Here is a 25,401-nt window from a genome sequence, read left to right on the forward strand (position 1 = left end):
TTCCAAGCTCAAAAATGGAATAATAAAAATAAATAAATAATAATCATAAAGAATTAATTTATTAATCAATTGGCTAATAGCATACCTAAACCACCACCATTTCATCAGAATCTGTAACTTTTTGAAAATTAATTAATTAAGTAATCGCAACTTAAATTATAATTAATCGATTAATTTATCAATACATCAAAAGTACCTTTTACAGGTATATCACTTGCTCATTGTCATGTCCACTCATCAGCTTTGTAGCTCAAAAGGTGCCTGAGATATCGCCCTGATGAGAAAGGAAATAAATAAGTACTTAATAAATCGATAACAATTAAGTAATTAATCAATTAATCGAAAAATAAAAAAATTAAAAATAACGTTTTGGCCAAAGCACTTGTTCACTATTGTGCCCAAATTTCAGATGTCACCCGGACAAACGAGAGAACCTTGACCTCTGACCTACTGTATATAGTGAAATAACATTGACAGCCTTACTTTTCTCCTTCGGAATCCTGTAAAGTTTGACGAATATCGCTGAAAGTGTTCGTGAGTTATCGCACTCACACACAAACAAACATACAAACAAGAAGACGTCATGCGGAGCACGATACTTGCACAATACGCCCCCCTCTCCCCAAGAAACAAAATTCCATTGATACAGCAAATTGTCCATTTCATCAAGATTAAAATTGACAATCTTGATCAAAGCTCGGGTCAATAGGAAGAAAATTGACGATTTTTCAGATGAAAATGATGATTTTGGAAGGTTGACCTTGAGTTGACCTTTGACCTTTTGACCTCAAAAATAGTTGGTTTCCCTATTTAGTGACTCAATGTGCAAATGCTGTTCAGTTTTCAGGTCAATCGGTTGAGAATTGACGGCTTTTTAGATGAAAATTGATGATTTTTAAAATTTGACCTTAAGTTGACCTTTTGACCTCGAAAATAGTTCATTTCCCAATTTTTTGACTTGATATACAAATGCTATTCAATTTTCAAGTCAATCGGATTTAAAATGGCGATTTTAGAAATTTGACTTCGAGATGACCTTTGACCTTTGACCTCAAAATCAATAGGCTTCTCAATTGGGACGACTTATACAACTTGGTGAAGTTTCGTGACGATCGGTTTAGAATTGTGACCTGTAGGCCGGTGACAAACAGACAAACAGACAGACAGACAAACAGACAGACAGACAAACAGACAGACAGACAAACAGACAGAACCACAAACGGAACCGACCAATATACTTGAAAAATCTTCGATTTTGCCAGTAACAAATATACAAACGAGACAGACAGTACCAAATGAAATCCTGTAGTTGTTGTGGCATCCTGATGGATGTTCTATGTTGTGGTGTCGATTGCAGATGCCCGGGAACATTTGTGGTAACAGTAACTTTGCGCGTAAGGAAATTATGTGTTACTGTAGCGGCTACCGCTGGGTTTTCACAATCGCCTTGCACCTATCAAGGACGCGGAGCGATCACCATGCCGGGCTCGTCCAGGACGCCCAGGCAGGCCCGCGCTCAACTTGCCAGGCCTCGGTCGGGACGCCCGGGCATGCCCGGGCATGCCCGGGCAGGCTCGCCCTCAACTTGCCAGGCCGCAGCCAGGACGCTGGGCCACGCCCCCTCTCGCTTTTCCTGGGCAAACGCTCCGGGATGATATGTATATATATTGCTGCCCGATAAACGGGCTTTTCAGAGTGCCTTAGTGTTTGGTTTGATTAAAGCAACTCGGATGAATTCCAGCTTTTTGTCGCGTCCATTCTTCCGATCGACATGGGAGCCCCAGCTCCTTCATTGGTGACCTACTGACATGGACACGGCAGTCGCCCTTAAACTGCCTACCTTCTGGGAGGCTCACGCGGCGGTTTGGTTCGCACAGGCGGATTCCCTGTTCGCCCTGCGAGGCATCACGGCCGATGACACCCGCTTCCACCATGTGGTAGCAGCGCTCGGTTCGGCCACCGCGGCCCACGCCCTGAGCCTCCTCGAGAGCCCGCCAGCCGCTGACAAATACGGCGCGATTAAGAAGCTTCTCCTCGACGCTTTCGCCCTCCCATCGGCGGAACGCGCACGGCGCCTGCTCGACCTGCCCGAGCTCGGCGACACGCGCCCTTCCGAGCGAATGGACTACATGCTTTCACTGCTCGGCGAGCACTCTCCGGCATTCCTGTTCCGGGAGCTGTTCCTCCGTCAGCTGCCTAACCCGGTACGCCTCGCCCTGGCAAGCACGACGATCACAGATCCCCGGGCCCTTGCCAGAGAAGCCGACAAGATCTCCGCCGCAGGACAGCGCATCGCAGCGGCGACATGGGACCCACCGCCGTCCGATGCAACACCCATGGCGCCCGAGCACCCGGCACGGTCGACGACCGAACTGCCGACGCAATTGGCGGCCGCTACACCGAGCCGACCACCTCCAGCACGACGACCAGGGCCTCCACCTGACCAAGCGTGGTGTTACTATCATGCCAGGTTCGGACAGAAGGCCCGGACATGCCGACCCCCGTGCACCTTCGGCAGGCCGGGAAACGGCCGGGCCGGCGTTCATTACCAGCCATGAGCGCCGGCCACATGGGCAACTTACTGTTCATCACGGATAAAGCGTCCGGACGGCGCTTCCTGTGCGACACCGGCGCCCAACTGAGCGTCATACCCGCCTCTGACCAAAACGGGCAATCCGTGGTTTGCGGCCCCTCCTTGGTTGCGGCCAACGGATCGACCATCCGCACCTTCGGCCCACGCAATGTCACCCTCTGCTTCGGCGGCCAACGCTTTGCTTGGACGTTTGTAACCACAAACGTGCCCATGGCTCTGCTAGGCGCCGACTTCCTCTGCGCACACGGACTGCTGGTGGACGTCCAGCGGCGTCGTTTAATCAACGCCGAAACCTTCAGCTCCCTGGTATGCACATTGAGCAGCTCCGCGCCGACGGAGCTGGCATGCGCCGTCCCGGCGGCGAACGAGTTTGCTCGCCTGCTCATGGAGTTCCCGGCCCTCACGCGGCCGACGTTTTCGGCCGTCGCAGTACGGCATGGGATCGAGCACCACATACCAACCACGGGCCCGCCGGTCTACGCCAGGGCCCGCCGCCTCGACCCAGCCAAGCTCGCCGTGGCGAAGGCCGAATTCGACGCGTTGGAGCACCTCGGCATCGTGCGGCGCTCCGATAGCGTGTGGGCCTCGCCACTGCACATCGTGCCAAAGCCGGGGGGTGGATGGCGCCCGTGTGGCGACTACCGCCGTCTCAATGACGCTACCACCCCCGACAGGTACCCGATCCCGCATATCCAAGACTTCTCCGCCCATCTGGCGGGACGGGTCATTTTTTCGAAAATTGATCTCATACGGGGATATCACCAGGTACCTGTCAGGGCGGCCGACGTCCCTAAAACGGCAGTCATCACGCCGTTCGGCTTATTCGAATTCTTGCGGATGCCATTTGGTCTCAAGAACGCGGCTCAGGCGTTCCAGCGCTTGATGGACGGCGTGCTGCGTGACCTGCCGTTCCTTTTCGTTTACCTGGACGACATCCTCGTCGCCAGCACGTCCCGGGCCGAGCACCTCCTCCACCTCCGAACACTGTTCGGGCGCCTCAGCGAGCACGGCCTCATCGTCAACCCGGCCAAATGCCACTTCGGCACGACGGCCGTTGATTTTTTGGGCCACCACATCACCAAGAACGGGGCCGTGCCGCTGCCAACCAAGGTCGAGGCCATCACCACGTTCCCGCGTCCCCGCACCATAAAGGCCCTGCAGGAATTCCTGGGAATGGTGAATTTTTATCACCGCTTCGTGCCCCGCGCTGCTCAACTCATGCGGCCCCTCTACGAAGCCCTCCGGGGCAAGCCGGCCAAGCACAACATCGCCTGGTCCGCAGCAATGGATGCGGCCTTCCAAAGCTCAAAGCGGGCCCTCGCCGACGCAACACTGCTCGCTCACCCGGTGCTCAACGCTCCCATCGCCCTCACCACGGATGCCTCCGACTACGCGGTGGGCGCCGTACATGAGCAATGGGTGAACGGGGTTTGGCAGCCACTCGCTTTTTTCAGCCGGCAGCTCCGGCCGAACGAGCTCAAATACAGCACGTTTGACCGGGAGCTCCTCGGTCTACACCTGGCCGTCCGCCATTTCCGCCACCTCCTGGAGGGCCGACCTTTCACGGCGTTCGTCGACCACAAGCCGTTGGTTTACACCATGGCCAAGGTCACGGAGCCGTGGTCGGCCCGCCAACAGCGCCACCTCTCCGCCGTGTCGGAGTTTACCACGGACATCCGGCACGTCGCCGGCAAAAACAACGCCGTGGCCGACTGTCTTTCCCGGGCCAGCGCGAACGCGGTCCACCTGGGCGTGGACTTTGCGCTTATGGCGGCGGACCAAACCACCGACACCACGGTGCAAGCCCTCCGGGCGGCGGACACGGGCCTCCGCCTGGCCGACATCCTCTTCGCGGACACTGTCCTGCTCTGCGACGTCTCCCAAGGCCAGCCTCGCCCCATCGTGCCCGTCACCTGGCAACGCCGCATCTTCGCCTCCCTCCACGGCCTTTCCCACCCGGGCCGGAAAGCTTCCCAGAAGCTGGTGTCGGCGCGATTCGTCTGGCACGGCCTTCGTCGGGACGTCCGCGATTGGACCAGCACCTGCACGGCCTGCCAATGGGCCAAGGTCCACCGACACACCCAGGCCCCGCTGGCACCTTTCACCGTGCCCGAACGACGTTTCGACCACGTCAACGTGGATCTGGTGGGCCCCCTACCCCCATCACGGGGGTTCACACACCTGCTCACCATGGTGGACAGGACCACCAGGTGGCCGGAGGCCGTTCCCCTCGTCTCCACCACCACCGCCGACGTGGCGCAGGCTTTCATCGCCACCTGGGTCGCCCGCTTCGGCGCACCGGCGGACATCTCGTCAGACCGCGGACCACAGTTCACCTCCGAGCTGTGGGGCGTGGTCGCCCGCAACCTGGGGGTCAAGCTCCACCGTACTACGGCCTACTACCCCCAAGCAAACGGGTTGTGCGAGCGATTCCACCGCTCCATGAAGGCCGCGCTCATGGCCGGCCTTCAAGACGGCGGTTGGGCCGACCGGCTGCCGTGGGTCCTTTTGGGCCTCCGCACGGCCCCCAAGGAGGACCTCCAGGCATCCACCGCCGAGCTTGTCTATGGCCAGGGGCTACGCGTCCCGGGCGAATTCGTGCCCGACGCTACTAGTCCCTGGTCCGCAGCTCACCAGCGCTCGGACCTCCAGGAGGCCGCCCGACGGTTTGCCCCCGTGCCAACATCCCACCACGGTGACCCCCAGTCCTACGTCCCCCCAGCACTTCGCACAGCGGAGTATGTTTTTGTGCGTCACGACGCACATCGGGGGCCACTCCGGCCGCCGTACGACAGGCCCTACCGGGTGCTGCGACGGGACGACAAGTCGTTCGTCATTGACATCGACGGCAGGTCGGACCGGATTGCGGTGGACCGCCTCAAGCCGGCGCACGTGGACGTCGACCACCCACCACGGGTGGCCCTTCCGCCGCGGCGAGGCCACCCCCCGTCCACGGTGCCCCCCACTCGACCGCCCACAACCACACCGGACCCCCTCCCACGACCCGCCAGGGGTCGCTTCGGCCGGGTCATCAGGACCCCCCTCAAATTGACCCTGCCGGTGCAAGTCGATTCTGGGGGGACGTGTGTAGCGGCTACCGCTGGGTTTTCACAATCGCCTTGCACCTATCAAGGACGCGGAGCGATCACCATGCCGGGCTCGTCCAGGACGCCCGGGCAGGCCTGCGCTCAACTTGCCAGGCCGCAGCCAGGACGCTGGGCCACGCCCCCTCTCGCTTTTCCTGGGCAAACGCTCCGGGATGATATGTATATATATTGCTGCCCGATAAACGGGCTTTTCAGAGTGCCTGAGTGTTTGGTTTGATTAAAGCAACTCGGATGAATTCCAGCTTTTTGTCGCGTCCATTCTTCCGATCGACATGGGAGCCCCAGCTCCTTCATTACAACTGCCACGCAGTCAACTTTGGACGAGTTTACCAATTCTACACTTGTGTATGCATGTAAGCCATGTTGGAGTGGTGACACACTCGGTATATAAGTGCAGTCTCCGGGACCCAACCAGTGATCTGTTGGCTCAAAATACAGGTGGAAATGCGACATCTCTTTGGTAGGGGGAGCTTCCTCAGAGATGTAACCTTTCTTTTGTACTCACTCATCTTCAGTACTTTGCCATTTAGAGGTCCAACAGGAGGAAGTATTGCAGGGGAAGCTCATGCTGGTGGTGACCAGCAGCCATGTGGGACTTACTGATAATGCTGAGACAACCACAGGCATAACCAGACTACTGGAAGAGAGCGCGTTTGGCGGAAGCCTGTGCGCTTGATAACGGGTGCTCTCCGCCTGTCACCCGAAGGATCATATCCAGCTGGTGCCAGAGTCTTTTTCAGTGGACTTATAATGGTTCAGACTTTCAAAGTCCAGGTCTGGTGGTAATTCACACACACCCATGACGACATGAGTGGTTGTTTATCAGTAGGCCTAAGTCTTTCTAGAAGTTTAATGGTCTCAAAGCAATAACCCAAAATGGTACTTCTTCAATTGGCAGGGACAATCCTTTTTCTGCGATATACTCACATCTGGCAAAATCTTTTAAGCGACATCCCCACCCTAACCCACATCGTGCCACGTACAAGTTGCTTCTTCTTCTCCCCACTTCTTGATGACCACTCCTTTTGTCCACTTCAGATACATAGGGCTGCCGAAGCAGTTTCTAGACTAGTTTCTGCGCACAATCCTGGATGGGTCGCCACTCCGACGCAGGACACTCGAATGTCTCATTCTTCCCAGTAAGCTGGTACTTATTTTGCTGACTTTGGAAGGATGAGAGTCACAGATCACCTGGTGTCAATTACAACTGAATGACAGGGGCGTGAACTCAGGACTTTGCAATCTTAAGCCAGCTACCTTAACCGTTAAGCCGACACCAGGCTTCCACACTTCTTACTCAGGCCATATTACCTGTTAACTTATTTCTCTTTTTCTTCCTGCACTCAATCCCAAACTCCCACACTCTACTTTCTCTCGACTATTTTCTGCCTGTTTTCTGAATTTCAAGAATAAAAATATTTACCCTCTTCTCCCTGCAGTCCTACTATACATACATAATAATGGGACTTTTATTATGTTTTTGTAGTACAGTAGTACTATTTGGGGACCATAGGAAGTAATATAGGAAAAATGTGTTGAACAAAAAAACAAGGAAGACATCATGCGGAGCACGATATTTGCAAAATCCGCCTCGTCCCCCAAAAAATGGTTGCCATGGATACAACAAATTGTCCATTTTATTGAAATTAAAATTGACGATCTTAATCAGAGATCAGGTCAATCAGATTGAAATAGATTATTTTTCAGATGAAAATTGATGATATTAGAACTTTGACCTTAAGACCGCAAAAAAATACAAAAACACTCCTCCGTCCAGATCCTTAAAATAGCTGTTCACCATCATCTCTTATCTTCCCCCATCCAAAACCTTGATCTTTTCAACCCCTGTTAATTCACCCCAGATCCACTTTACTGAAATACCGACTACTTTCCTGGAAGTCCTTGCTGTGTCCATGTGTTGTTGTTTTTTTACCTCTCCCACCCCCCGCTTCTCACGCCTCCTCCCTCCAAGCCCCAAGCCCCAAGCCCTTTTCCTCCCACTGATCTCCTTATGCTCCTGCTCTCAAATGTTGTACTTGTGTGCTTCCCTCTCTCTCCCCATCTTGTCTCCAGCTCCCTTTATTTTGTCTTATGTGTCCGTTTGTATTTTTTTGGTCATTAATGTTAGCTCTTACACGAGACTCGATCCTGTATACAAAAAAAACCCCAAAAAAAACTTGCTTTCCAAATTCCATAAATGCACTATGCAATTGTTGTTTAATTTTCAAGTTAATAGGATGAAAATTGATGTTTTTAAATGTTTGACCTCGAGTTGACCTTTGACCGTTTGACCCAAAATAGTTGGTTTTCCAATTCTGTGATGCACTACACAGTTGCTCTTTGATTTTCAGGCTAATCAGATGAAAATTGACGATTTGTCAGATGAAAATTGATGATTTTAGAAGTTTGACCTTGAGTTGGCCTTTGACCTTTTGACCTCAAAAATAGTTGCTTTTCCAAATTTAGTGACTCAATGTGCAAATGTTATTCAACTTTCAAGTCAAACAGAAGGAAAAATGAAAATTTTAGAAATTTGACCTTTGATCTCAAACTCAATAGGCTTCTTCTTTATGACCAACTCCACCGTTTGGTGAAGTTTTGTGAAGATCAATTTAAAAGTGTGACCTTAGGTGATTGACAGACAAACAAACAGACAGAGGAACGCACAAGACCAACCAATATACTCGAAAAATCTTCGATTTTGCAAAAGTAAAAATGTACATCAGTGTTTCTTAACGACACCATGTGATAAATGATGCCTTCATTTGGAGCATAATGTGGATATAACCCACTTGACCACCTTAACAAATGTGATGCCCATGGTTGCGGTGATTGGACCTTTTACAAAGGACAAGGCCTGGGGCAGGTGCAAAATGCAGATGTGAAACAGCTTTTCTCCTTCCCCAGCATTTTTGATCTCCTGGACGATGTTTCAGCTGCTACTTGGCGTCACCATTGTAACAAACATTTGCACTTAACCCTGCTGCCTGCCTCCACATCGTAATTATCTTCTAATTACTCCCTGTCCCTCTCTCGCATTGTTAACTACCCACCTTGCGTATGTGCACGCGTAATTACCCACTTGTTGGTAGTGTTTACTGCCCATCATTTTGTTTCTCTGACCTTAACAAAGAGCTTCCGCTCTGTGTAATAATGACTGTTCCTACAAATTAAAAAGCTAGCTCACCTGCCATTACTGAGGCGAGCTTACCTCCATTGTTTCGACAAGTATTTTGTCTCCTGATTTTGGCCTTGTACCCATCTCCATCATTTTAGTCTTTAAAAGGTTTAGCATATAAGCGACAAGTTTACATTGATGCCACCTGATTATATTACCTGTGCCTGCTTTCTTTGCTTCTCCTGACCCACCTTAGAATACCGATTCCCAGGATGCTTCACCTGCCCACTCTTGCGGCCCACCTCCTGGCTGGACCGAGATTTCTACTCCGGGTGTGGGCACGGTGTATGTGCATCCGTCAGGCAGACAACAGTGGAAAAGGATGATGGATGCAACGGCAGGATGTGTGTATTTCTACGAGGAGAGCACGAACGAGACACGCTGCGAGCTCCCTCCCCTGGTAACCTGCAACTTTATGGATGAATCATGGAATAATGTTCAAACGTGAAGCTCATGTTCCAGCACACAGCAGTACATAAGCATCCCTTTTTCTTTTCTTTTTTCATCTCTAATGATGACTCAGAGGTTTGACAAACATCTCATGAGACGCTCAGTTACATTTGACAGTAAATTTTTGTGAAGGACTCAACTAAAGAATCCACAGCTATTTGTAATACGTAAGAATTGGCACACCCAAAGAAAGGCACCCAGAGGTAGGAGCAAATGGGCGACCCTTTTGGGATCTATTAATGCCATTGAATTTCAACAAGAGGAAAAGGTAATCTTAGAATCAAAACAATATATGAGCCTGATTAACAAATTCCCATGTGGCAATGTGAACCAAATGATTAATGGATGGTAGGAGTCTTTTTGGGGAAAACAAACAAACAAGAAAGACGTCACGCGGAGCACGATACTTACAAAATCCACCACCCGCAAAAAAAAAAGTTGCCATGGATACATGAAATTGTAAATTTAATTGACATTTAAATTGATTATCTTAATCAAAGCTCTGTTTATTGGAATAGAGCCTGTGATTGATGCTGTGAAGAGGAACAGGTTGAGATGGTTTGGTCATGTGTTGAGGAAGGATGAAAGTGACTGGTTGAGAAGAGTGATGGAAATGAATGTAGAAGGAAGTAGAGGATGGGGAAGACCGAGAAAGACTTGGCTAAAGATGGTCGAAGAAGAAATGCGGGCAAGGGGGTTAACAAGGGGAGATGCAGAAAATAGGTCAAAATGGAGAAGATTGTTATGAGGCCCGCAAGGCTAACCCCCGCTCTAGCAGGGAAAATGGTCTTAAAATGCCTGTTGTATGTTGTAATCAAAGCTCTGTTTAATTGGATGAAAATTGATTATTTTTCTAATGAAAATTGACGATTTTAGAAGTTTGACCTGGAGTTGACCTTTGACCATTTGACCTCAAAAATAGTTGCTTTCCCAATTCCGTGATGCACGATACAATATTGTTTAATTGTCAGGGTAATAGGATGAAAATGGACAATTTTTCAGATGAAAATTGATGATTTTAGAAGTTTGACCTTGATTTGACCTTTTGACCTCAGAAATAGTTGGTTTTCCAATGCCTTAATGTACTATGCAATAGCTCTTTAATTTTCAGGTTAATCAGATGAAAATTGACGATTTTTCAAATGAAGATTGATTTTAGAAGTTTGAACTTGAGTTGCCCTTTGACATTTTGACCTCAAAAATAGTTGGTTTCCCAATTTAGTGATTCAATATGCAAATGCTGTTCAACTTTCCAGTCAATCGGATGAAAAATGACAATTTTAGCAATTTGACCTTAAGATGACCTTTGACCGCAAACTCAATAGGCTTCTTCTTTATGACCAACTCTACCATCTGGTGAAGTTTTGTGAAGATCGGTTTTAAATTGTGACCTGTAGGCGATTGGCAGACTAACAGACGGAATGAAAAATCACTCATAGAGCAACACTTGACAAAATAAAACAAAGTAGAATGGCACTCGGTAGAGCATCCTTTTGACCTCAAAAATAATTGGTGGTTGAATTATGTGACTGATATGCAAATCGTCTTCAAAGTTTAAGTTAATCGGATGGAAAGTGACAATTTTATAAATTCGGCCTATGTTGACCTTTTGGCCTATGTTGACCTCAAAAATAGTTGGTCGTTCGTTTCAGTAAGCTGATATGTAAATCCTATTCAAATTTCAAGGGAATCTGATGAAAATGGCGGATTTTAGAAATTTGAAAAAAGTGGTTGACCTTTGGCCTATGTTGACCTTTTGACCTTTTGACCTCAAAAATAGATAGGATTTTGTCAGACCAGGAACTCTATCATTTGGTGAAGTTTCGTAAAGATTGGCTTAAAATTGTGATCTGTAGGCAAGTATAAGTGAGCGGACAGACAAACACACACACAAACAAACTGGAGTGATGAATATACAGGGTGATTCACATAGGACGTACTATTTTGTTTTTGAATAACTCTGTGTTGCGTGAACCGATTTACTTGTAATTTGCAGCACTTATAGACAAATGTTCCCCATTTATTATGTGAAAATTTCATTTAAAAATAATTGATACAAATTTAGTTATTGGTCTCGATATGGCGGCCATCATTTTTGATGATGGGAAAAAGCCTGACCTCTTGCCATGACATGACATGTCGATTAACATGTCGATTAAATATTGCTCTTAAACGTTGATAATGATGGAACCGGTCTTAAAGTCAGCTTTAGACTTTTTAGCAGCATAATGTAAAGAAAAAATCAGCAAGAATGGCAAGTTACAACAGTCAGGAGCGTGCAAAAGCTGCAACCTGGAATGAGGCCACAAAAAGCTTAATCGAAGTGAAACGACGTCTTCGAACGGAGTTTGGTCGAAGCTGGGTGCTGCCAAGCAATGTCCAAAGTGTGCACGACTCGACCAAGAGACTTGCTGGAACTCAAGCACCGCATCAGGAATGCCTTCTGGGAGATCACTGATGAAATGCGGCAGAAAACCATGCTCGAATACAAGCAGAGAATGTTCCGAGTGATCGAAAATGACGGCCGCCATATCGAGACCCATAACTAAATTTGTATCATTTATTTTTTAATGACATTTTCACATAATAAATGGGGAACATTTGTCTATAAGTGCTGCAAATTACAAGTAAATCAGTTTACGCAACACAGAGTTATTCAAAAACAAAATAGTACGTCGTATGTGAATCACCCTGTACTTGTCTTTTTTTTGTCATGTAACAACGCACAAGACCAACCAATGTACTTGGAAAATATTCAGTTTTGCAAGTATTGAACCATATACCTTTCACGGATGTTTTTTGTCTTAAACACTGCCAACACTCGTAGAAAAACCAAACTAGAAAGGATCAGATAGGAACAGCAAGGTGAGAGGGGTTTTTGTATATTGCTAGAAGGGGCAATACCCCTCGTGCTCACCTGGTAGAATAAACAGTATACTGCACCGACTAAAGGTATTTCAACGAAATTCAATGGTTGCTAGAAGACAGGGCAGCATGTAGAATCATAATAACATAATCATAAGACTTTAAACAAAAAACAAAAAAATACCTATTTTGGGGGGCAACCTCGCCTACCCCAAGCCCATATACCTCCTAAGACCCCAATTTTTCTAATGCCTTGAATATACTATGGTACATCATGGGTGGTGAAGGTTGTGGTGAAGTTTCATCGAAATTGTACCCAGAGGGCGAAATGGGTTTAACAGAAATGGCGTGCTGTAAAAGGTTGGCTGCCAAAAATCATATCTATATATATCTAGGAACATAATGTATATGGACAACCTTGCCAACAAGCTACTGGAAATCTGTAGGAAGCTTCCAAACAACATGGCCCTATACGCGAATACGGCGCCTTTTGCTGCGCATTTGGCTGTGCTTTTAGCTGCGCATTTGGCTGCGCTTTTAGCTGCGCCTTTAGCTGCGCATTTGGCTGTGCCTTTAGCTGCGCCTTTGGCTGCGAATTTTGCTGCGCTTTTGGCTGCACCTTTATCTGCGCGATTTAGCTGCGCATTTGGCTGCGCTTTTAGCTGCGCATTTGGCTGTGCCTTTAGCTGCGCCTTTGGCTGCGCTTTTGGCTGCACCTTTAGCTGCGCAATTTAGCTGCGCATTTGGCTGGAGGCTTTAGCTGCGCTAATTGCTGCACCTTTAGCTGCGCATTTAGCTGCACATTTCGCTGCGCCTTTGGCTGCGGCGCCTCTTACTAGTTTCTGAGAAGAAAGCAAATACCTATTTTGGGGGGCAACCTCCCCGTAGACCCCTAAAGGGGCAGATTTATTCAATGCTGTGAACAAACTTTGGTACATCATGGGTGGTGAAGGTTGTGGTAAAGTTTCATTGAAATTGTCTGTGTAGTTTCAGAGAAGAAAGCAAATATCTATTTTAGGGGGTCAAACCTGGACCCACTTTGACCCCCCGTGGACTCCGCAGACTTCGATTTTTATAGTGCCGTGAACAAACTTCGGTACATCACAGGTGAAAGTTGTGGTCAGGTTTCATCAAAATAGTGTGTGGAGTTTCAGAGGAAAACGCAAATTCCTATTTTGGGGGGTTCAAACCTGGATCTATTTTGACCCCGGTAAACCCCATTAGACCCCGATTTTTTTATGCTGTGAACAAATTTTAGTCACAACAAAACAACTATTATTTGTGCCAAATTTGGTCACAATCCCTTCAGCAGTTTCGGAGATGAAGTTGCAAGAGTTTACGGATTGACGGACGGATGGATGGACAGACTGACGGACGGACGACGCGCCATCGCATAAGCTCCCCTGAACTTTGTTCCAGGTGAGCTAAAAACATGGGCCAAGAAACTATTGAGGATAGACATAAGATGCTGGTTGAGAATGCACCTCAAAGGAATTGGAGGTAACGACAAAACAATTGGAGGAGACATAATGGATATAGCAAAATGGGAACACAACTGTGGATGTGAGCAGAAACATTGAACTTGGATTAGGTTGGCGGACAAGTACATGAGACACACCTGTAAAGACCTGGAGGTTGCAAGGAGCAGATGCTGTGGCCACCTGATAAAAGGTGTTGGGAGAATTCCTGGAATTCTATATGTCATCAGCTCCTTCAGAAAACTGCTAATGAAGTACTCTATTGTACATAAATTGCGAAACGAGTAAAATTTCAAAAACCTGCATCATTTTTAACATGACCAGGCAGTCAAACTGCTTCAAATGCAGGTGTGTAGACCGCAGGTGAACAAACATTGAAAAGCCTTTTACATGTTTCAAAAAGCTAAGGACCAAGTTTAAATTTTTGGAACATTTTTTTGGAACGGTGAAAGGTTGCTTTTGAAAAGAGGAGACCATTGGATGCTGGGACACTGACCAAATTCCATACTCCTTCCTCTTCATTTGCATCATTGCTTCTCCTGATCATCAAACTCAATCTGTTCAATCAGAATTTGGAAAGAGATTCTGACAGAGTGGTCATGTGACTGGTAGCTGCAGTCATTCATTATATTTTATATATCTCTTCTCTTCTCTTCTCTTCTCTCTATATTATAAAAGAAAGTTTTTGTTTGTTTGTCTGCGCAAGCTAATCTCCTGAACGGTGAAAGATAGGAGGAAACCTCCAATACAAAAAAATGTCGGGACGGGCCCCGGGAAGGTTTTAGGCTAGGTGGCGAGGCCGGTTGAGGCCGCTTCGGCCAGGCCGGACCCATTTCGCAATTAAAAGCTGAGCTGAATTATAGTAGTCAATCTTCTACTGTCGCGAGTAAAAGCTGAATTATGGTAGTAAAATCATTCAAAATGAACCAAAAATGTCGGGACGAGCCCCGGGAAGGTTATAGGGTAGGTGGCGAGGCCGGTCGAGGCTGCTTCGGCTGGACTGGGCCCATTTCGCAATTAAAAGCTGAGCTGAATTATAGTAGTCAATCTCCTACGGCCACGAGTAAAAGCTGAATTGTAGTAGTAAATTCATTCAAAAAGAACCAAAAATGTCGGGACGGCCCCCGGGAAGGTTATAGGCTAGGTGGCGAGCCCTGCCCTGTCGAGGCCGCATCGGCCGGGCTGGGCCCATTTCACAATTAAAAGCTGACCTGAATTATAGCAGTCAATCTTCTATGGCCGCGAGTTAAAGCTGAATTATAGTTGTCAATCTTCTACGGCCGCGAGTAAAAGCTGAATTATAGTAGTAAATTCATTCAAAATAACCAAAAGTCAGGACGGGCCCCCGGAAGGTTATAGGCTAGGTGGCGAGGCCGGTCGAGGCCGCATCGGCCGGGCCGGGCCCATTTCGCAATTATAAGCTGAGCTGAATTATAGTAGTCAATCTTTTACGGCCGCGAGTAAAAGCTGAATTATAGTTGCCAATCTTCTACGGCCGCGAGTAAAAGCTGAATTATAGTTGTCAATCTTCTACGGCCACGAGTAAAAGCTGAATTATAGTAGTCAATCTTCCACGGCCGCGAGTAAAAGCTGAATTATAGTAGTAAATTCATTCAAAAAGAACCCGGGCAACGCCGGGTGCTTTCGGCTAGTATATATATATATATATATATCAGTCACTATGCGACCTTCATATCATCAGTGGAGAACCGCCAGCAAGGTGTCCCATACAGCTGCTGCTGCACCTTGCTGGGAGCGATAAGCCCCAGCCTGCCACGCGGTAACGTTATCTCTGGTATCCACTCATCATATGGAGTCGACCTGGTTGCGGTTGGGAGTTACTAATAATGGTATCTGTAATCTGGTTCTCCAACCTAATGAGCGGACAACATGACGTCATCGCCATGCACGTCCGCCTTGCCTGCAAAGTTCCAGAGGAACCATCTAGCAGTGCGTCATTACGAATTATAAATACAGATACTGTCACAAGTGCATGCAAAACTCACAGTTACCGACCTGGTTTCGCCCTTGTTGGGGCTTCATCAGGGTTCGCACTGCTAGATCCGTAATGACGCACTGCTAGATGGTTCCTCTGGAACTTTGCAGGCAAGGCGGACGTGCATGGCGATGACGTCATGTTGTCCGCTCATTAGGTTGGAGAACCAGATTACAGATACCATTATATATATATATATATTTTCATATTTATATATATTTTATGTTACTTGCGAAAAATCTAAGATTTTCCAAGTATATTAGTTGGTCTTGTGCGTTATTACTTGGTAAAAAATAATATTTTTTTTTTTTGCAAGTATGTTCATCACTCTGGCTTATGTGTGTGTTTGTGTGTTTGTCTGTCCACTCACTTATACTTGCCTACAGGTCACAATTTTAAACCGATCTTCACAAAACTTCACCAAATGGTGGAGTTCGTGGTTCGACAAAATCCTATATATTTTCGAGGTCAAAAGGTCAAAAGGTCAACATAGGCCAAAGGTCAACCACTTTTTTCGAATTTCTAAAATCCTCAATTTTCATACGATTGACTTGAAATCTGAATAGTATTCGCATATCAGCTAACTGAAACCAACCACCAACTATTGTTGAGGTCAACAGAGGCCAAAAGGTCAACATAGGCCAAATTTCTAAAATTGTCAATTTTAATCCGATTAACATCAACTTTGAAGACGATTTGCATATCAGGTTACTGAATTCTACCACAAATTATTTTTGAGGTCAAAAGGCTGCTCTACTGAGTGCCATTTTACTTGGTCCTGTTTTGCCAAGTGTCGCTCTATGAGTGATTTTTCATTCTGTCTGTCTGTTTGTTTGTAAATCGCCTACAGGTCAGATTTTCAACCGATCTTCACAAAACTTCACACAATGGTAGAGTTCGTCATAAGCAAGAAGCCTATTGATTTTTGAGGTCAGAAGGTCAACATAGGCCAAATTTCTAAAATTGTCAATTTTCATCCCATTGACTTGAAATTTGAACAGGATTTGCAAATAAGGTCATTCAATTCAACCACCAATTATTCTTAAGGTCAACAATGGCCAAAAGGCCAAAGGTCAACACCTTAGGTGCAATTTCTAAAATCCTCAATTTTCATCCGATTGACTTGAAATTTGAGGAGTATTTGCATGTCAGGTCACTGATTCAACCACCAATTATATTTGAGGTCAACACAGGCCTAATGTCAACAACTTATTTAGGGATTTCGCAAGTATCATGCTATGCACAACATATTTCTTGTTTTCTTGTTTGTTTGTTTGTCTGTGAACATGATATCTCAAAAAGTTGTGGACCGATCCGGTCGAAATTTGGTGGACAGGTTGGGTGTGTGACTAGAATGAAATGGTTATATTTTGGAGAAAATCTGGATCTGGATACTATAATTATTATTTGATGCTTCACCATTGAGTGATAGGGATAAAACCGATATGTAACACAATATCTAAAAAAAACCTTTGGACAGATTCGGATGCAACTTGGAAGACAGGTTGTGTGTGTGTGATAAGGAAGAAATGATTCGATTTTGGTGAAGATCCGAATACGGATCTGGATACGAGATTTAAAAAAATTTGAATGATTCTTCACCATTGAGTGATATTGTCAAAAGCGAGATATGTATAGCACGATATTTTAAAAATTTGTGGACTGATTGCTTGCGGCGGTACATCCCCCATGCTGACGCATGATCATTATTACCCCTATTAACCTCTCCTTACTCAACCCTCTTACTGATTGTGCCCAATTGTTGCCCCGCTGCCCCACACCTGTCTTAACTGGCTCTTTTCCACTTTAAAAAGGCCTTGCTAATTATTTTTATGCAATCTTCCCATGCCCCTCTCATGCCTCTTTTGGCTCATCTCGTTCATTTATTCACTACTTGCAGGGGTACCTGTCAATGCAGGGGTACCCGCATCGCCCAGTGTTGTTCTAATGCATTTGACACTTTGAAGAAATCAAATTTCGTGTTTTTTTTTTCAATTTCTTGTGGGGGTAAAAAAACATTTCCCTACACCCACTAAGGAATGGGGTCAGGGATCATTTAATATTACCTTACACATAACTACAAAAGCTGAGGCACGATAGAGCAATTTTAAAAATCCAACTTTCTTAAAAAAAAAAAATATATATTTTGGCCTAAACACTCCCCGGCACTCACTGATGAACCTCGGAAAGTTTGACGAAGATCCATTTAGCCTTCCCTGAGAAAAATGGCGATAGACAGACAGCCAAACACACACACAGACACAGAGAAACAGACAGACAGACTCACAGACAGAAAAACACACACAGAGACACAGAGAGACAGACAGACTTACAGATGGACAAACACACAGAGACCTACAAGCAGACACACAGCGAGACAGACAGACAGACAGAGCATTTCTCTTGTAATATAGATATTCTCCGTTTACTCCAATATCCATGCCGATTTGCCTCAATTCCAGGTATTTTATACCGAGTATCGAGTTTTATACCGAGTATTTTATACCGAGCATCGTGTCCCCCAAAGTATTTCCCACTGCTTCCGAAATGTAAAACCTTGCAGCACGCGCAGCTTCTTGGACCTCCAGGGAACTCACATCCATGGCTTTGCTCAGCAATTTTGTTTAATTTACTCTTCTTGGAAAAATAGAACGTAAACCGTTCAACCTCCACCTATCTTTACACTCCTAAGTGTAAATATTACCCCTCTTGTTCTTTCCTACATGTATGAATACCAATGCCCTGTTCTGGCCCAATTCCATGTCATCTACCTTTACTACAATTTCTATCACTTCAGCCTCTTCTAGACAGCACACCACTACTTTACAACTCTCGCAACAAAAAACTAAATCTACATTTGTAATTATCTCCAACCATGATCATCTCCATGGTTTCTTCCTTCATGTCAGACAGCTCCCCACCTTACCTTTGCCTGCCAGCTCTTCCTCCTCTTCCTTCTCTGTATCCTTACCTGCCAGGTTCTCCTCCACACCCTTGCCTGCCAGCTCGCTTGCTTCACCTCTACCTGTCCATTCCCCCACCTCTCCAGGCCTGCGTGTACCCACACTTCACCTCTTCCTGCCTGCACTCCTACCTCTCCTATTCCTTCCTGCACCCCTGCCTCTCCTCTTCCTGCCTGCACCCCTGCCTCTCCTCTTCCTGCCTGCACCCCTGCCTCTCCTCTGCCTGCCTGCACCCTTGCCTCTCCTCTTCCTGCCTGCACCCCTGCCTCTCCTCTTCCTGCCTGTATCCTCACCTCTCCTCTTCCTCCCTGCACTCCCACCTCTCCTCTTCCTGCCTGCACTCTTGCCTCACTTCATCCTGCCTGCACACCTGCTTCTCCTCTTCCTGCCTGCACCACCACCCCTCCTCTTCCTGCCTGAAATCCCACCTCTCCCCTTCCTGCCTGCACCACTACCTTTCATAATCCTGCCTGTACCACCACCTCTCCTCTTCCTGCCTGCACCCCTACATCTCCTCTTCCTGCCTGCACCCCGACATCTCCTCTTCCTGCCTGCACCACTGCCTCTCCTATTCCTGCCTGCACCACTTCCTCTCCTATTCCTGCCTGCACCCCTGCCTCTTCTCTTACTGCCTGAACCACTGCCTCTCCTATTCCTGTCTGCACCCTTAACTCTCCTCTTCCTGTCTGCATCCTGCCTCTTATCTTCCTGCCTGCACCACTCCCTCTCCTATTCCTGCCGGCACCACTGCCTCTCCTATTCCTGTCTGCACCCTTAACTCTCCTATTCCTGCCTGCACCACTGCCTCTCATATTCCTGCCTGCACCACTGCCTCTCATATTCCTGCCTGCACCCCTGCCTCTTTTCTTCCTGCCTGCACCCCTGCCTCTTTTCTTCCTGCCTGCACCCCTGCCTCTTCTCTTCCTGCCGGCACCACTGCCTCTCCTATTCCTGTCTGCACCTTTAACACTCCTCTTCCTGCCTGCACCACTGCCTCTCCTATTCCTGCCTGCACCACTGCCTCTCCTATTCCTGTCTGCACCCTTAACTCTCCTCTTCCTGCCTGCACTCCTGCCTCTTATCTTCCTGCCTGCACCACTGCCTCTCCTATTCCTGCCTGTACCACTGCCTCTCCTATACCTGTCTGCACCACTGCCTCTCCTATTCCTGCCTGCACCACTGCCTCTTATCTTCCTGTCTGCACCCTTAACTCTCCTCTCCCTGCCTGCACTCCTGCCTCACCACTTTTTGCCTGCGTCTCCGTAGAGTCCTATCCAGCTGTCAAATCACGATAAGGAGAAGAGGCCAAGTTCCCATAAAATCGATAGAATGCACAACACAAAGTCCCTGTATGTGCACTCCGCAACGACCAAGAACAAGGTGTGGTATTTATCAGGTGATAACTTCATTAACTTGTATTTTTGGAAAAATAGCCATATTGAAATGAGCCTGATGAGACCAGACGTATTGAAAGTGGATTTGCTCTCTATAAATAATCATGTGTTCCTTTAATTCAAGCGGAATGTTGTGTTTGAGACAAAGCAGTGTCTTAAATTTTTTGTAGTTTCTGGAATGTTTTTATTTTTATTTTGAGTAACCATAACAACCATAACACATAATAGTTCCAGATGACTTCCTAACCCTTTATGTTCCCCTTCCAATGCTTACATATCAACCATCAATTCGTTTCACCACGTGAAGTCACATGCAATCTCTGGAACTCTTTCACAAATCCATATATTTCTCCAATTTTTTCACGTCACCATCTAGCTAACCACCTCCATGTGTCACCATCTAGCTAACCACCTCCATGTGTCACCATCTAGCTAACCACCTCCATGTGTCACCATCTAGCTAACCACCTCCATGTGTCACCATCTAGCTAACCACCTCCATGTGTCACCATCTAGCTAACCACCTCCATGCGTCACCATCTAGCTAACCACCTCCATGTGTTACCATCTAGCTAACCACCTCCATGTGTCACCATCTAGCTAACCACCTCCATGTGTCACCATCTAGCTAACCACCTCCATGTGTCACCATCTAGCTAACCACCTCCATGTGTCACCATCTAGCTAACCACCTCCATGTGTCACCATCTAGCTAACCACCTCCATGTGTCACCATCTAGCTAACCACCTCCATTTGTCACCATCTAGCTAACCACCTCCATGTGTCACCATCTCGCTAACCACCTCCATGTGTCACCATCTAGCTAACCACCTCCATGTGCCACCATCTAGCTAACCACCTCCATGTGTCACCATCAGGCTAACCACCTCCATGTGCCACCATCTAGCTAACCACCTCCATGTGTCACCATCTAGCTAACCACCTCCATGTATCACCATCTAGCTAACCACCTCCATGTGTCACCATCGAGCTAACCACCTCCATTTGTCACCATCTAGCTAACCACCTCCATTTGTCACCATCTAGCTAACCACCTCCATGTGTCACCATCTAGCTAACCACATCCATGTGTCACCATCTAGCTAACCCCTCCATGTGTCACCATCTAGCTAACCACCTCCATGTGTCACCATCTAGCTAACCACCTCCATTTGTCACCATCTAGCTAACCACCTCCATTTGTCACCATCTAGCTAACCACCTCCATGTGTCACCATGTAGCTAACCACCTCCATGTGTCACCATCTAGCTAACCACCTCCATTTGTCACCATCTAGCAAACCACCTCCATTTGTCACCATCTAGCTAACCTTCTCCATGTGTCACCATCTAGCTAATCACCTCCATGTGTCAACATCTAGCTAACCACCTCCATGTGTCACCATCTAGCTAACCACCTCCATTTGTCACCATCTAGCAAACCACCTCCATGTGTCAACATCTAGCTAACCACCTCCATGTGTCACCATCTAGCTAACCACCTCCATGTGTCACCATCTAGCTGACCACCTCCATTTGTCACCATCTAGGTAACCACCTCCATGTTTCACCATCTAGGTAACCACCTCCATGTGTCACCATCTAGATAACCACCTCCATGTATCATCATCTAGCTAACCACCTCCTTGTATCATCATCTAGCTAACCACCTCCATGTGTCACCACTCAGCTAAACCACCTCCATGTGTCAGCACTCAGGTAAATCACCTCTATGTGTCACCATCTTGCTAACCACCTCCATTTGTCACTATCTAGCTAACCACCTTCATGTGTCACCATCTAGCTAACCACCTCCATGTGTCACCATCTAGCTAACCACCTCCATTTGTCACCATCTAGCAAACCACCTCCATTTGTCACCATCTACCTAACCACCTTCATGTGTCACCATCTAGCTAACCACCTCCATGTGTCACAATCTAGCTAACCACCTCCTTGTATCATCATCTAGCTAACCACCTCCATGTGTCACCATCGAGCTAACCACCTCCATGTGTCACCATCTAGCGAACCACCTCCATTTGTCACCATCTAGCTGACCACCTCCATGTGTCACCATTTAGCTAACCACCTCCTTGTATCATCATCTGGCTAACCACCTCCACATGTCACCATCTAGCTAACCACCTCTATTTGTCACCATCTTGCTAATCACTTCCATTTGTCACCATCTAGCTAACCACCTCCTTGTATCATCATCTGGCTAACCACCTCCATGTGTCACCATCTAGCTAACCACCTCCATTTGTCAGCATCTAGCTAACCACCTCCATGTGTCACCATCTAGCTAACCACCTCCTTGTATCATCATCTGGCTAACCACCTCCATGTGTCACCATCTAGCTAACCACCTCCATTTGTCAGCATCTAGCTAACCACCTCCATGTGTCACCATCTAGCTAACCACCTCCTTGTATCATCATCTGGCTAACCACCTCCATGTGTCACCATCTAGCTATCCACCTCTATTTGTCACCATCTTGCTAATCACCTCCATTTGTCACCATCTAGCTGACCACCTCCTTGTATCATCATCTGGCTAACCACCTCCATGTGTCACCATCTAGCTAACCACCTCCATTTGTCAGCATCTAGCTAACCATCTCCATGTGTCACCATCTAGCTAACCACCTCCTTGTATCATCATCTAGCTAACCACCTCCATTTGTCACCATCTTGCTAACCACCTCCATTTGTCACCATCTAGCTAACCACCTCCTTGTATCATCATCTGGCTAACTACCTCCATGTGTCACCATCTAGCTCACCACCTTCATTTGTCACCATCTAGCTAATCACCTCCATGTGTCACCATCTAGCTAACCACCTCCTTGTATCATCATCTAGCTAACCACCTCCATTTGTCAACATCTTGCTAATCACCTCCATTTGTCACCATCTAGCTAACCACCTCTATTTGTCACCATCTAGCTAACCACCTCTATTTGTCACCATCTAGCTCACCACCTCCATTTGTCACCATCTTGCTAATCACCTCCATTTGTCACCATCTAGCTAACCACCTCCTTGTATCATCATCTGGCTAACCACCTCCATGTGTCACCATCTAGCTAACCACCTCCATTTGTCAGCATCTAGCTAACCACCTCCATGTGTCACCATCTAGCTAACCACCTCCTTGTATCATCATCTGGCTAACCACCTCCATGTGTCACCATCTAGCTAACCACCTCTATTTGTCACCATCTTGCTAATCACCTCCATTTGTCACCATATAGCTAACCACCTCCTTGTATCATCATCTGGCTAACCACCTCCATTTGTCACCATCTAGCTAATCACGTCCATGTGTCACCATCTAGCTAACCACCTCCTTGTATCATCATCTAGCTAACCACCTCCATTTGTCACCATCTCCCTAACCACCTTCATGTGTCACCATCTAGCGAATCACCTCCATTTGTCACCATCTACCTAACCACCTCCTTGTATCATCATTTAGCTAACCACCTCCATGTGTCACCATCTAGCTAACCACCTCCATTTGTCACCATCTAGCGAATCACCTCCATGTGTCACCATCTACCTAACCACCTCCTTGTATCATCATTTAGCTAACCACCTCCATTTGTCACCATCTCCCTAACCACCTTCATGTGTCACTATCTAGCTAACCACCTGCATTTGTCACCATCTTGCGAATCACCTCCATTTGTCACCATCTAGCTAACCACCTCCATGTATCTTCATTTAGCTAACCACCTCCATGTGTCACCATCTAGCTAACCACCTCCTTGTATCATCATCTAGCTAACCACCTCCATTTGTCACCATCTACCTAACCACCTTCATGTGTCACCATTGAGCTAACCACCTCCAAGTGTCACCATCTAGCTAAACACCTCCATGTATCATCATCTAGCTAACCACCTCCATGTGTCACCATCGAGCTAACCACCTCCATGTGTCGCCATCCAGCTAATCACCTCCATGTGTCACCATCTAGCTAACCACCTCCATGTGTCACCATCTAGCTAACCACCTCCATGTGTCACCATCTAGCTAACCACCTCCATTTGTCACCATCTAACTAACCACCTCCATTTGTCACCATCTAGCTAACCACCTCCATTTGTCACCATCTAGCTAACCACCTCCATTTGTCACCATCTAGCTAACCACCTCCATTTGTCACCATCTAGCTAACCACCTCCTTGTATCATCATCTGGCTAACTACCTCCATGTGTCACCATCTAGCTCACCACCTTCATTTGTCACCATCTAGCTAATCACCTCCATGTGTCACCATCTAGCTAACCACCTCCTTGTATCATCATCTAGCTAACCACCTCCATTTGTCAACATCTTGCTAATCACCTCCATTTGTCACCATCTAGCTAACCACCTCTATTTGTCACCATCTAGCTAACCACCTCTATTTGTCACCATCTAGCTCACCACCTCCATTTGTCACCATCTTGCTAATCACCTCCATTTGTCACCATCTAGCTAACCACCTCCTTGTATCATCATCTGGCTAACCACCTCCATGTGTCACCACTCATGAGGCTGTTTCTTTGTCATAAGCATCAGCCATGCAATGGTCTCTTTGGACATTTTTCATGTAGTCCCTCCCTTATTCTTCTTAAACTCACACTAATGTTCCTTCTCCATTCACACCGCTCTCCGTGTGCAGTCATTCCCCTTCCTTCCTCATTATCATGGGCATATTTGGCTATAATCCTCATCTCAATTCCTGCACAATGTCTCACACACATTAACCCTCTTTCACTTTCTGACCTTAACACAAACAGCCAATCCATCCACATCATGTCACAGGTCTTGCACATTCATCAGTTTCATAAATCTTCCCGTCTATCATCTCAAACTCATTTTTCATCTACTCTTGTATTCTATCGCAGCAAATGCAACCACCCTCATGTTCACTGTGTTTACCGATCATCTCCTGGGTTTGCACTTAAGGATCTTCCACTGTTCTGAATTACGAATTTATTGCATCTTCACTTCATCCCTTAATGCAGATCAATCCTTCAACTTCTAAGCTTGTTCCTCTTGCACATCATCAAAGCTCCTACCTGTTGACATCTTTATTCATTGGTGCACCATTCTAATGCTTATCAACTGAGGTTCAGCTAACTGAAGTCTAATAATGAATTTAATATTTATATATACTTGAGTAGGTTATCAGATCAGGGAGCTCACTCACATTGAGGAAGTAGTTTTGTGACCACATCCGGGTCATGTGTTGTTCCTCTTTGTTGTTTTTTTCAGGGCCACCGCCGCTCATTGTCCAACACCAGTTTAGACACTGCGGAAAATCCTCCCTTGAGTATAAAGGTATGGCCTGACTCCGACACCGATGGAGGTGATTG

The 25,401-nt window shown here is 46.9% G+C and overlaps 1 protein-coding gene across 5 annotated transcripts in view; it reads left to right on the plus strand.

Annotated features, from left to right (window-relative positions):
* The window catches only part of LOC137428988 (rho GTPase-activating protein 15), a 92,383-nt gene that overhangs the window by 18,121 nt on the left and 48,861 nt on the right, over positions 1-25,401 (plus strand). For 4 of the 5 annotated variants that reach the window (XR_010984784.2, XM_078780907.1, XM_068118940.2 and 1 more), the window contains exons 3-5: positions 9,075-9,278; positions 19,897-20,010; positions 25,301-25,366. Coding sequence is in view for 4 of the 5 variants with exons in the window: in XM_078780907.1 (XP_078637033.1) it covers positions 9,075-9,278; positions 19,897-20,010; positions 25,301-25,366 (384 nt within the window). In the remaining variant the exon portion in view is untranslated. The remainder of the gene's footprint in view (positions 1-9,074; positions 9,279-19,896; positions 20,011-25,300; positions 25,367-25,401) is intronic. The other variant, XM_068118942.2, reaches the window with a different exon arrangement.

Source organism: Myxine glutinosa, chromosome 6, assembly GCF_964187855.1.
Source record: "Myxine glutinosa chromosome 6, kmMyxGlut1.1, whole genome shotgun sequence".
Lineage (NCBI taxonomy): Eukaryota > Metazoa > Chordata > Myxini > Myxiniformes > Myxinidae > Myxine > Myxine glutinosa.